At 36.3% G+C, this 14,004-nt stretch overlaps 1 protein-coding gene across 9 annotated transcripts in view; it reads left to right on the top strand.

Moving 5' to 3' along the window:
- The window catches only part of NKAIN2 (sodium/potassium transporting ATPase interacting 2), a 1,166,031-nt gene that overhangs the window by 625,946 nt on the left and 526,081 nt on the right, over nucleotides 1–14,004 (top strand). For all 9 annotated transcript variants that reach the window (XR_011388540.2, XR_011388541.2, XR_011388542.2 and 6 more), the window contains one exon: nucleotides 10,233–10,313. Coding sequence is in view for 2 of the 9 variants with exons in the window: in XM_089333709.1 (XP_089189835.1) it covers nucleotides 10,233–10,313 (81 nt within the window). In the remaining 7 variants the exon portion in view is untranslated. The remainder of the gene's footprint in view (nucleotides 1–10,232; nucleotides 10,314–14,004) is intronic.

Raw genomic sequence — 14,004 nt, 5'->3', positions numbered from 1 at the left:
TTATTCTTGGAATTGCTCCTCAAGTACTTCCTGAAATTGAAGGAGCTGTCATTTGACATTGTCCATTTGATGATGGACAATGCTCATGGCCAACTTCAGTCTCTCTGTTTTGCTGAGAGAGAATGTGCAAGTGATGTTCCTTGTGGTGGAATGAGAAAGCCATGCCAAGATGGCCACTGGCAAGTGAGCGTCAGTTACTCAGGAATGGCTTCGAAACCCACCTGGCAATGGAGCCTGCCTGGCAACAGGCTGTGATTGGATGGCTTCAGATACTGCCTGGCAACAGGCTGTGATTGGTTAGGGCAGAAACTACCCCTTGACTGGATTGGCTGCCTTGGCTCTTTAAGCTGCTGTACCAACTGAAATAAACGAGTCTATGGGCTGCTCACCTCTAGCCCGCTTGCACCCAACTCCCGGGGTCTGTGTGGTGACTCCACGCCTCTTGCCCTCACCACATTCCTCCTTTCAGAACGAATCCACCTCAAAAGTTCCTGACACAAAATATCATGTCACTGCCACAGATACTTAATTATCAAATCCATGATGATGACTTACTTCCACCTCACCTTCAGTTTAGTGGCCTCTGTTGCTAACCCTACCCCCAGCATTGTGCATTTATGGAAGAACTTTATGATTGCATATGCAAGAGTACACACTGCAGAAGCTATAGATCCCTCAAAAGTTGAGACAGTTGCATATGCAGGAAGTCATTATGGAGTACTCAGTGGATTCAGCTTCTCTACTGTTGATACAGAAGTCAGAAATATCTTATATATAACAAGGGAATTTGGTGAGAGAGGCTACTCTGACAAGATTGAAAATGACATTGAGGAACACACAAAAGAAGAGAAACCCCTTATATGGAGAAACCCAAAGTCTCCTGAAATCTTCTACAGATTATGACAATTGGTGAGAATGATGCAGAAGGTTTAAAGGAAGTAGAACCATCAATTTAGACACTTGACAACATTTCAGCATTTTTAAAATAAGCACTGATGTTAAAAGATGTGATTCATGACCTGCAGTCCTGCAATGCAACAAAGCCTGCATGTGGCCTGAGGAATAACAACATGCTTGCAGCCACAATAAGATTTGTTTGATGATGCAAAGAAAAAGAAGAAACAGCTTGCTATAACAATGTTTCTAACTACAGCGTCTGCCACTGTGAAGCCTTGACCTTCAGCACTGTCAACCCTTTAAGATCCTCAGCCCTTGACCTCCACAGATCCTGACATTAATATTATCAAGACTTGCCCAAAGCATCAGCGTCTGGTGTGTGTACCTGATTCTTCTGATCAGATGAACCTTTTGACATCCAGCCAGAAGGTTTTATTTGACCTGTTGTCCCTTGGCTTACCTTCAGAGCCATGCATCTTGTCTCCACACCACAGTGACTCTGCAGACATCACACAGCAATCATTGTCATCACCATCATATTAGCACAGAAGAATCTGGGTTGTTTGGTGCATTGTAACACTCTTTCAGGTCATTAAACAAAAGCAGTGGTAAAAGAAGGAAAGTGTTTCATTGTTACTAACATGTGCTCTATAATTAGATCTATAATGCTGGGGTGTGTACTGAACATATAGGGAATTTTTTTTCTTGTTCCTAAAAAATGTAAAGTATCAATGAGATATATGACATTTACATTATATTAGGTGTTAGAATAGAAAGATTTATAAAACAGTCATGTACATCATAATGACATTTCAGGCAGTGATGATCTATATTTGCAATGGTGAGTAGTCCCATAATGTTTTATCACTTACTAATATTGTGCCTATTGTGTTTAGTATTGTTTTTATTTGAAAGGGAGGATAAAGTGATCAATATAAGCAAAGTGAAAAGATAAGTGACAGATGAGAGGGAAACTTAAAAAAATACCTCATAATATTGGTAATATTTGACAAAGATATCAAATAAATTTGTCAAAATTATATTTTCAGCAATATGGATACATGCAGGCATTTGTTTTTCTTCTGTTTTTCTGTTTTGATTTTGTTTTCTTTTTTAATTTTAACTCCCACATATAGGGAGTATTTGTATTTCTGCGGCCAACTTATTTCCATCAACAATCTTGTAGTTGCATTCATTTCAATGCAAATGGTAGAATTTCAATATTTTCTATAGTTGAATAATTCTATTGTAAATATATATATATATATATTCAGCATAAATAAATATACCACATTTTTTATCCAGTCATCTGATGATGGATACCTTGATTCATCTTTTCTGACCACAATCCAATAAAACTAAATATGAATCATAGAACAAACTTTGCAAATTATATAAATACATAGAAAATAAATAAATAAATAACTTCTGAGCAACCATTGGCTCTGAGATGAAATTAAGAAGGAAATTTAATAACTTCTGCAATGAGAGTGGAAATAAAGCACATTAAACCTCATGAGATACAGCAGTACTGAAGGAATGGTTATAACAGTCAATGCTGGGGCTGGTGCTGTTGCACAGTGGGTTAAAGCCCTGGCCTGAAGTGCCGGCATCCCATATAGACACCTGTTCCAGTTCCGACTACTCCACTTCCAAACCACCTCTATGCTATGGCCTGGAAGGGCAGTAGAAGATGGCCCAAGCACTTAGGCCCCTACACCCTCATGGTAGACCTAGAAGCAGCTCCTGCCTCCTGGCTTTGGATCGGCACAGCTCCGACCATTGCGGCCCATTGGGGAATGAACCAGTGGATGGAAGACCTCTCTCTCTCTCCCTCTGTGTGTGTGTATGTGTGTGTGTGTGTGTAACTCTGACTTTCAAATAAATAAATCTTTAAAAAATCAATGCTTACATCAAAAAAAATTCTCAAATAAGAAACTTTCACTGAATCTCATGAAATTATAAAATATCAAACCAAATAATAGGAAGAAAAAAATAATGAAATATAGCAAAAAATAAAATATAAACAAAAATGTACACAAATTTAAGGAAAGGAAGAGTTAGTTCTTTCAAACAGTAAACAAAATTGACTCACTCTTAGCTAGAATATCTAAGAAAAACGATTTGAATAAATTAAATCAGAGATGCAAAGTAAGACACTATAATTGACACAACAGAAACATAATTATTTGAAATTATTAGGAATAATTCCATGTTAGCAAGTATGTTGAAAGAACTTCAAAAATTCCTTTACACATATATCTTACCAAGATTAAATCATGACGGAATACAATAACCAAACAATTCAATAAGTAGGGAATTCAATCATCAGTGAAAATTCTGCCAGATGACATCATTGCTGAATTCTGAAATCATATAAATAATTAACATAAAAATTCTTGAGTTTTTCCATAAATAGAAGAGGGGGGTTAATTTGTTTTTCAAATTCATTTTCTAAAATCAGAATTACTTTGATACCAAAGCCAGGCAAAGAAACAATAAAAAAGAAAATCTCACAATGATAAGATTAATCCATGTGATACAAGGATGGTTCGATATACAAAAATCAGCAAACATGAAACATACCCTTAGCTGCTGGGATGCAGCAAGTAAAAGGAGAGACAGGTCAGGGGGATTCTTCCTCTGTTTTGAGCCACTGGCAAGTTCCCAGAGTGCCTCTTTTATTGACTAGGATTACATCAGCCATTAGAGTGCATGCGCGTGCTTATATAACTCTAAGATTATTTGTACTATTACTTGATAATCTTCCAAACATGGCTGCAAGACAGTGGTGGGGCACCTTTTGACAAATCTGGGAAAGCAGCTCCATGTCCTCATGGGAGCCAGTGTTCCCAAGAGAACTCAATGCTCTTCTTGTTAAAAACGTCATTTATTATCCTTAATCAATTCCTGTGGCCACAACCTGTGTCCAGGAGGATGTGTCTTCACTGCAAGTGCATTAGCAGAAACTTTGTTCTCTACACTTAACAGAATAAAGTATAAAGCCATATGATCGTCTCAGAGGCAGAAAGGGCTTTTGATAAAAGCCATATACAATAAACCAACAGCTAACATCATACTGAATGGGGAAAACTTGAAGGCTTTCCTACTAAGATCTGGAAAAAGACCAGGATAACCGTATTCTCTACTTTTATTCAATGTAGCCAGTGTAGTCGTGAGTAATAAGAACAAAGCAGGAGACATCATGTTAATTGGCTTTAAAATATCTTTCAACCAACAATAATTAAAGCATCATGGTATTGGCACAAAAGCTAAAATATGGACCACTGGAACAGAATATTTACCCTGTATATAAACACACACATCTATAGCCAACTAATATTTGATGAAGGTGCTAGGAGCATTCATTGGGAAAAAGACAATTTTTTAAAATAATGCTCTTGGGACAACTGTATATCAACATGCAGAAGAATTAAACTAGACCCATATCACTTACTGTGTACAGAATTTATCTCAAAATACCAAAAACTTTGAAACTACTTGGAGAAAACATACAGATAGACCACAGGACATTGTAATGAATAGGTATTTTTTGAATCAGAGTACCACAATATGACATACAGAATAAAAATATACAAACGGGATCTCACCAAACCAAATGTTTCTGCACAGCAAAGGAAACAGCAGATGATGCCATAACATAAAGACAGAAGACGTTTTCAATTTACACATCTGTTAAGGGGTTAATATGCAGAACTTGTAAGGGACTCATACAATTAGATAGCAAATAATAATGATAATAGACTTGAAAATGGCAGTACTTCTAAACAGACATTTCTCAAATGAAGACATACGAATGGCTAAAGGGTGCCTGAAAAAATGCTTAATATCACTAATCATCAGGGGAATGCAAATCAAAGCAATGAGATATCATCTATATTCAGTTAAATTTACTGTTTAGAAATGACAAATAATAAAAAGCATTGGTGATGATGGAGAGAAAAGTAAACCCTTGTGCATTGTTTGTGGCAATTTAAGTTATTATAAAGATTATAGACATTGGTATAGATGTTTCTCAAAAAAATTAAAGTAGAATTATCATATGGCCCAGAAATCCTACTACTGGATGTCTACCCAGGGGAAATGGAATCATTCTGCTGAAGAGACATCTACATTCCCAAGCTTATTGTGGCATTATTCACCATAATCAATAAATGTAAACATCCTAAGTATCCATCAACTGATAAATTGGTAAAGAAACTATATTACATATATGGAATGGAATACTGTTCAGATATTTAAAAGGATGAGATCCTGTATTTGCAACATCGACTGAACTACAGTACATTAAGTTAAGTAATCCAAAGAAAAAAGAAAAGCACACAGAATCTCAACATATGCAATATTTACAACAGTTGATTTCATGTTTGGTGTCAGAGATTGAGAGGAGTAAGGTAAAGGAAATTATGGAAAATATTGAATAATGATTATCAATATATATTTAGATATAGGTAAGAAGTTATGGTGTTCTCTTGCAGTGTTGTGGAACTTTAGATAACAAGAATGCACTATACATTTCTCTAAAAATTATAAAATAAAAAGACTGTTCAATGTTTCACCATGGAGAAGATTTAAATGTTTGAGGAGATAGATATTTTCACCCTGACTGGATTTCACACGATGTTGTACAGAAATATCACAGGGTACCTCACAAATATGTATAATTGTTATGCATGTTAAAAATAAAAAAATAAAATTACATAAGGGGAAAAATGGCATATAAGTGCATGGCCAGCATTGTGGCACAGTGGATTTAACCACCACCTGCAACACTGGCATCCCATATGAGCACCATTTCAAGTCTCTGCTGCTCCACTTCTTATCCAGCTCCCTGCTAATGTGCCTGGGAAAGTAACAGATAATGGCACAAGTGCATAGGCCCCTGCTACTCATGTGGGATAGCTGATTGGAGTTATGGACTCCTAGCTTCAGCCCTGCCCATTGTGGACATTTGGGGTGTGAATCAGTGGATGGAAGATATCTCTCTTTGTCCCTCTGTCTCTGTAACTCTGCTTTTGAAATTAATAAAACTTTAAAATATATTTATATGCAAATGCTTTATACTTATGTTATATTCTAAATTAGAGCTAACAAATTATTGTTTTAATAACCACATATGAAGAAAGGTTTGTTTCACAAAATACCTAGTGGTATTAATATGTATTATATAAAATCTTATTCTAAGGAAGACAATGTTGCAATAAAGAACAAGTTGCTTCCAGTTCAGTTGTATGGGAGAATGCCCCATACAAGTTAATGTGGAAGTATATATTTACTTTTTATTCCCAAGGAATAAAACTTTTTTTTAAATGTTTTTTTTTTTTTATTTATTTTTTTTTTTTTTTGACAGGCAGAGTGGACAGTGAGAGAGAGACAGAGAGAGAAAGGTCTTCCTTTTGCCGTTGGTTCACCCTCCAATGGCCGCCGCTGCAGCCGGCGCACCGCGCTGATCCTGGCAGGAGCCAGGAGCCAGGTGCTTTTCCTGGTCTCCCATGGGGTGCAGGGCCCAAGCACCTGGGCCATCCTCCACTGCACTCCCTGGCCATAGCAGAGAGCTGGCCTGGAAGAGGGGCAACCGGGACAGAATCCGGCGCCCCGACCGGGACTAGAACCCGGTGTGCCGGCGCCGCAAGGTGGAGGATTAGCCTATTGAGCCACGGCGCCGGCTGGAATAAAACTTTTGAGAGATGAGGATTTAATATACAATTATAATAAATTAACAACATGTGATTGGAAACTCAAATATTGTATACCTTCAAATATTCTATCATTTTATTCTCATGTAAGCCCTGTGAGTTTGCTATTATTAATGCATCACACATTTGAAGAAACCAATATTTAGTGAGACCATGTGACTTGAGTATAGGTACAGAGCTCTCAAGTGACAGAACCAGATATTATGTTCCCCAAGTTTTTAATCTTCATATGCTATTTATTTGTATATTATACACTATCTTACCTGTCTTTCTATAAAGGTATTAATTTTAGTGATTAAAACAAAGATTCAGCGAGATTTTTAACCAAAGCTCATTAAATGCTAAAAATGTTATCTGCATCTATGTGGTATACCTGGTGTGGTTTCCACTCAAACAATATATTTTGAGTATACAATAAGAATTTTGAATCTTCAAATTACTTTAGCCATTAATTACTTACTTACATTTGTGCATGTGCTTAAATGTAAAATTTACATTTTTAGCATTTAATGAGCTTTAAAAATAATTTCAGTTGGGAAGAAGAAAAGCTACATTATTGACATTCTTTTTTTTTTTTATTTTTATTTTTTATTTTGTTGACAGGCAGAGTGGACAGTGAGAGAGAGAGACAGAGAGAAAGGTCTTCCTTTTGCCGTTGGTTCACCCTCCAATGGCCGCCGCGGCCGGCGCGCTGCGGCCGGCGCACCGCGCTGATCCGATGGCAGGAGCCAGGAGCCAGGTGCTTTTCCTGGTCTCCCATGGGGTGCAGGGCCCAAGCACCTGGGCCATCCTCCACTGCACTCCCTGGCCACAGCAGAGGGCTGGCCTGGAAGAGGGGCAACCGGGACAGAATCCGGCGCCCCGACCGGGACTAGAACCCGGTGTGCCGGCGCCGCTAGGCGGAGGATTAGCCTAGTGAGCCGCGGCGCCGGCCCCATTATTGACATTCTTTAATGTCCTATCAAAGCAGCATGCCTACCAGTGACAGATTTTCTGAAATAGTTGATATATATAATACAGTGTCTTTACTTATGTCTTGCTAAATATTTTACTACACTAGCACTTTGTCATTTAATGAATAGTATTTATGTAGCTCTCCATTCTAAATCAAGTAATTATGAACAGAGGTGTCACTGTGAAGATAATACATGATAAAACATTATAATCTATATCTATATCTGCCTCGAACTCTATTGTGACCATCTCTATTTCTCCCTGGCCCCTTTTCTTTCTTTTTCACTTATACCAAGTGATTGAAACAGGTAGACCCCCTTTTTATAACTACCTTTAGTGTAGGACCCACCTAATACAATCCTAATCTGTGAAGCAACCAAATATGTGTACATGTAGTTTTTTAAAGAATGAGATAAATTTATATTTTACAACACTGAACAATCTTAAACATCTCCTTAGTTCACCGTTCCGTAACTCAGATTTCCTCTCTTGCTGTAGACTTCTCGGTTTCCAGATCCCGTCTTCAGTGCCAGCCCTTACCTCATACAGCTCTCAAGGCTTTGTTTTGTCTTGGAGAAGTTAGCTTTGTCTCCCATTATACTGTACTGAGCAACGTACTTTATACCATACTGAGCAATTAGATGAAATCACCACCTTTGGGAAACAGTTGAATCACCATTTATTGTTACATAAACTTTCCATGTAGGGCTCTCTCTCCTCTCCCTACTTGAATGGTCACATTACTCGCATAAAATCCAGGTCCAGAATAATGAATGTGTTCTGTACCTGAAAATAATAAATATCCACGTTTCTACTGATCCATTAATTGATTTACAGATATTCTTAGAATGTTTATGCAAAGTACTCAGTAACTTAGAGATAAAAACAACAAAAAACTACCTTTTATTCAAGAGTTTATCATTGTGCTTTGAAGATAGTATGCCAAATATTAGATAAACATTTGGAATTAAATTAGAACAAGCAGTATCTTGTTCTAGTGCTAGTTCTACAAGCACTAAGTAGGTTTTAGCCAATCTGTATTGGGTACCACTCTGGAGGTGATATTTGGATTGAGCTTTGAAATAAAATAGTGATAGTTATATCTAGGGGAAATAAAAATTATTCAGAGATGAATGAAAATGCACAAAAAGCCACAGAAGTGGAGAATAGCTTTTTATGTACACATAATTATGTACACATAATAACAAGTTATCAATGTGTCTGATTCAGGATGACTTATAAGAATGAACTGAATGAATCATGGGTCTCAGAAACTAGTATTATCCAAGATCATAGAGATTCTTGAACCATAAAATAAAGGTTTGAAATTCACTGTAAAAAAGGATTGGAGGCCAGCGCTGCGGCTCACTAGGCTAATCCTCCACCTAGCAGCGCTGGCACACTGGGTTCTAGTCCCGGTCGGGGCGCCGGATTCTGTCCCGGTTGCCCCTCTTCCAGGCCAGCTCTCTGCTGTGGCCCAGGAAGGCAGTGGAGGATGGCCCAAGTGCTTGGGCCCTGCACCCCATGGGAGACCAGGAGAAGCACCTGGCTCCTGCCTTGGGAACAGCCATTGGAGGGTGAACCAACGGCAAAAGGAAGACCTTTCTCTCTGTCTCTCTCTCTCACTATCCACCCTGCCTGTCAAAAAAAAAAAAAAAAAGATTGTTGGAGTTACTGGCTTTTTTAACAAGCGGTGACACTTTATCCTCTTGTTTCATTTTTAAAAAGCTCATATTTGCTGTTTACTTTTACAGTACACTCCCACCATAAATCTTCCTACTTGTCATACTTCTATTTAGTTGTCTTTAAGGTTGATTCACCATTTCTGAAATGTATTACATTTCTTCTGTTAAGTTTTGAACCCTTCACTTCCTTCATTGGGCTCATACTATATGTCATATATCTTTTTTACGATTCTTTTATAAAAATCTATTTTCTTGTCTATCTCCCTCACTTGACTTGGATTCAGGGAGAATTAAACATTGGTCTTTGTATATGCAACATCTTCCTAGCATGTTGCCTTGTAGGGGCTTAATGAATTTTGTTGACCAATCAGAAGATTGTCTTGGCAAGAAAAGTGTCATTATATAAGAAGGTACACTAAATAGACAAAATAAAATTAAAGATAATGGCTAGATGAGTTATTGTAAAATGACAAAATAAAAAGTGAATATGGAAATTAAAATAAAATACCAAAGACAGAAAGAGGTAACATCTAACAGGCATGAGGACTGATTTGAAGATGTCCCTGGGTAATTTAGAGAAAGGTTGAATATCATCCTATATGGAGAGGTTTTATTGGACAAATATGTGGATTTCCTTTGGGATGTATGTAATACATCTATTGAAGCATCAAATTTTTAGATATTTAGATACTAAAATCATTCCAGCTTAAAGCAGAAATGTACGTTATTATTTCTTTTGTCTTAAAACCTGGGAATTATCCTTAAGCAGATTGAAGTAGTAACAATAAAAGGATCCAAAACCGGGAACAATTGAACAAATAAATAAATGTCCATCTAATTTAGTTCCTAAAAAAGGAGGAATATCTAATATTTCCCACTGGTCTTATGTTTCGGGAATTCAAATGTTCAAGTTCTATTTCAATCTTAGTGAACTGATTCCAGATTAATAATATGTTATTTCTCTCTTGCTTCTCTACAGTATGCCGTCTGGCTGGTCCTCTGGGTTACGTGGAACGTATTTGTTATCTGCTTCTATTTGGAGGCTGGGGACCTCTCAAAGGTAATTTACCAACTGATTTGCTTGAGTCATCAGTAGTGTGTTAACGAATGTTTTCTAAGCCAGATTCTCACCCTACTCTTGTCACGTAGATGCACCTTGCATGGAGATAAATTGAATAGTGTTTTGATTTATATATCTGCATTTCTGTCATTGAAGATATGTTTGTGTTACAAGAAAGAATATTTTAAAAGCAAAACTAGTATAAAATATTGATTATTTAGTGACCATGTACTCTGCTTTTAAATCTTTATCAGTGAGAAATTTCTTAACAGAATTGGAAATATTTCAGAGATAAAATCACATAAGATTTGAAATGATGTAGATTATTTACTTCTCCATTAAGTGTTTTCCTGGATGGGTCTAAATAACAATGCCATGATTCAAACTATCAATGGATTTTATTTGAAAAATAATGTTATCAGAAAAATGATTTAACACAGAAATTATTAAAATAAATACTTTATTCTGAAGAAGCTTAGAAAGGACTTAAAATATTTTGTTTTTCATTCAGAGTTTTTTGTACTTTGTGTGCATATATATTGCTATTATATTTTAACATGAATATTTCACTATTGATATAGAGTAACTGTTAGATATCTAAAACAAGTTTTATTCTTCTATTGAAGCAAAATTTAAAAATGAGACAATCTAGTCAAGGTAGTGGTAAATATTGACTCAAGAGTTTCAAACTTGTATGTCATCATATTAAATTTAAAAGAAAAAATATTAAATTTTCTTTTTCCCCTTCATTACAACAGAACACCCCTACAAAGATGTTGATATTATTAAAACCTAGAGATGATCATACATTTTAAGACTGCAAGAGCTAAATAAAACAAAAAGAAAAGAAAAAAAAAACAAATTATTCATGTAGTTTCATGCTTTATTGCTTGTAAAACATGCAATACATGCTTATAATATAGCATATAAGAGCTTTGCAGAGCATTTTGAGTATTCTATTATTTACTATGATGCATGGCTTATTGTCAGTTAGGAATAATCTTAGTGGCTTTTATTTAATAACAGACATGAAGTATAAAATAATAAGGTGATATTATTGAACTAGAAAGAACCAATCATTCTGAGATAAGTGGTTTTATGATTGTGTATTAGGCAAGTCCTCTCTGTGGCTTGGAAACTCTGCCCTGATGGATAGTGTTTCTGAGATTCTTGCAAGGCAGTCATCCTCCACACCCTTGGAAGTAAGCAGTCCTTTCAGGAAGGTGCCGTGACCAATGAAAATAAATTGTTCAGGTGGCACTAGCGGGGACACAGACAGGATTGCTTTGCCTCCATGTGAGAAAAGTAGGCACACCTTCCCAAGGACTTGCATGCCTTACTTAGTTTACACATCTCTGCATCTCTATAATCCACTCTTTTCAATGAGATTGCACAGTGGAGTGGCTTTTAATGGCATTTTAAATTTTAAATAATCACCTTAAAATTTGCCAGGAAGGTGTTCAGGCATATTGGTTAAGCAAAATGATGCAGCAGATCAGAGAGTTTGTTTAATGGAAGAGAGAGAGAAAGAGAGAGAGAGAGAGAGAGAGAGAGAGAGTGACTTGAGCCAAGCTGGCTGCACAAATGTTCTGTAATTGTGCTTACTTGTCCACATGATGACTGCAGGCAAAGAATAAAGCTTGTGATTTCATGACCTTGGATGTGGGTGTTAAAACCACAGCAAGGGCACATCCTTATGTATTACAGTTTGAGATAGTTCCAATACAAAGGACTCAGAATTCTTGCGAAGCAAACAGGCAATGAAGCAGTTAATGATATTTCCTTTCCTTTTTTATTTTATATACTGAGGATAGGCTCAGCAGAGCACATGAAAATTTAATAATTTCCTTTTAACAAATAATCTAAAGGAAAACCATAAAGGGCAAAGTTATATAGTTATCTGTACTGATTTTTTTTCTTCCATTTCCTGCTCAGAGGGATTGAGAAATGTTTCTATACCATTTAACTATTTAGTTTTTGCAACTGTTTCATACGCCACAAGTAAAACAGTGACAGAAAGAAGTTATGGTGATTGAAAAAAATGCGCACCTATATGAAAATCAACAATAGAACTCCTAAAACTTATGAGAATATTTAGATTTTAAATATAAGCTATTGTTTCTCTCAGCTCATAAAAAGCATAAAAGTTTGGGCATGTCTACCACATAAATGTGTCAGTTACTTTGAAGTTCATAATAAAATATGGGAAATAGAATGAGGGAAAAAATCTGTGACCTTTCTAAATGTGAAAGAAGTGTGTTTGTTTCTATAAAAATTTTGTAAATATGTAATTGCTTCATAGTGAGTATTAACAAGAAGTGATAAAAATCGTAAAAAATTCAGGTAAAACTTTGTATTATCATTCCCAATATCTCTCTTGCTTTTCCTAATAAGCTACCCAACTTATGCTTATGAGGAAAGAGAGAATAATGTCATTAACCAATGTACTGCATACATTCATGGATGAAATTATTTAATAACAATAATGATAAACACAGCCAGCCTGTTTGAACTTCAGTTCTTTTGAACACACAGTTGTATAGCTAATCTGTTTTCTTCATTAAAAATTCTCTGAAAGTCCAACATCATTGTCATAATTTCAGTGAACATATATTTAATCATTATCTCTATAATATTTCAGTTAACCAGAGAAACTGTTTTAATATATATCTTAGTTAAATTAAAAAGTGAGAATATAATATAAAATGCATGCTGTGATGATAGCAAAAAATAAGCATACACAATTCATGGTTATTTCCAAGTTATTTATCTTAGTGAGCTAGATATTACTGTAAAACTAAATACCCCAAATCTATAGTGTGTTGTTTCCTTAGCTGATATTTTAATAGATATCATTTTCAGGAAACCATGGTGAAATTCGTCTGTAATCCAAATTGTAGGCACTTGCTTTTCAGTATTAATTGTAATTTGAGGAGTCAGTGCTGTGGCATAACAGTTAAGGCTGCCACCTGCTTGCAGTGCCAGCATCCCATATGGGTGCTGATTAAAGCCTTAGCTGCTCCAGCTCTCTACTATGGTCTGGAAAAGCAGTAGAAGATGGCACAAACTTGGGTGCTTGCACCCACATGGGAGACCCAGAAGTAGCTCCTGCTCCTGGCTTCGGATCATCCCAGCTCTAGCTGTTGTGGCCATTTGGGGAGTGAGCTAGCTGATGAAAGACTCTCTTCCTCTCTCTCCCTCTCTCTCCCTCTCTCTCCCTCTCTCTGCCTCTCTCTGCCTCTCTCTGCCTCTCCTGCTCTCTCTCTCTCTGCCTGCCTCTGCCTCTGCCTCTCTGTAATTTGCCTTTCAAATAAAATAAATAAATCAATAAATCTTTTTAAAGAATTAACAAGCTATTGGACTAATAGTTTTGAAAATTCCTCAAATAGTCTTATTTCATTGCATTGTACTTGGTAGTTGTGATTCTCTTGGCCATATGTCAAATACAAGGGAATGGTAATTAATTCAACCATCAACTTAGTTATTTTGAAAAGAAGAGAGAGATGTTACTTGGTTTGTAGTAACTTTTAGCTTCAAAGTATACAGCAGTTTGCAAGAAAAATGCACGTGATATCATGATATGTTAACCCATCTATGTGACTCATCATATGGGAAAATGAAATGTATGAAATATTTTTTCAAAGTAATATGTAGGCAGGCCGGCGCCGCAGCTCACTAGGCTAATCCTCCG

This window comes from Oryctolagus cuniculus, chromosome 5 (genome assembly GCF_051225735.1).
Source record: "Oryctolagus cuniculus isolate XC-2025 breed Fujian yellow rabbit chromosome 5, ASM5122573v1, whole genome shotgun sequence".
Taxonomy (NCBI): domain Eukaryota; kingdom Metazoa; phylum Chordata; class Mammalia; order Lagomorpha; family Leporidae; genus Oryctolagus; species Oryctolagus cuniculus.
The sequence above is the reverse complement of the archived record's forward strand: the minus strand, read 5'-3'. Positions and strand labels throughout refer to the sequence as shown.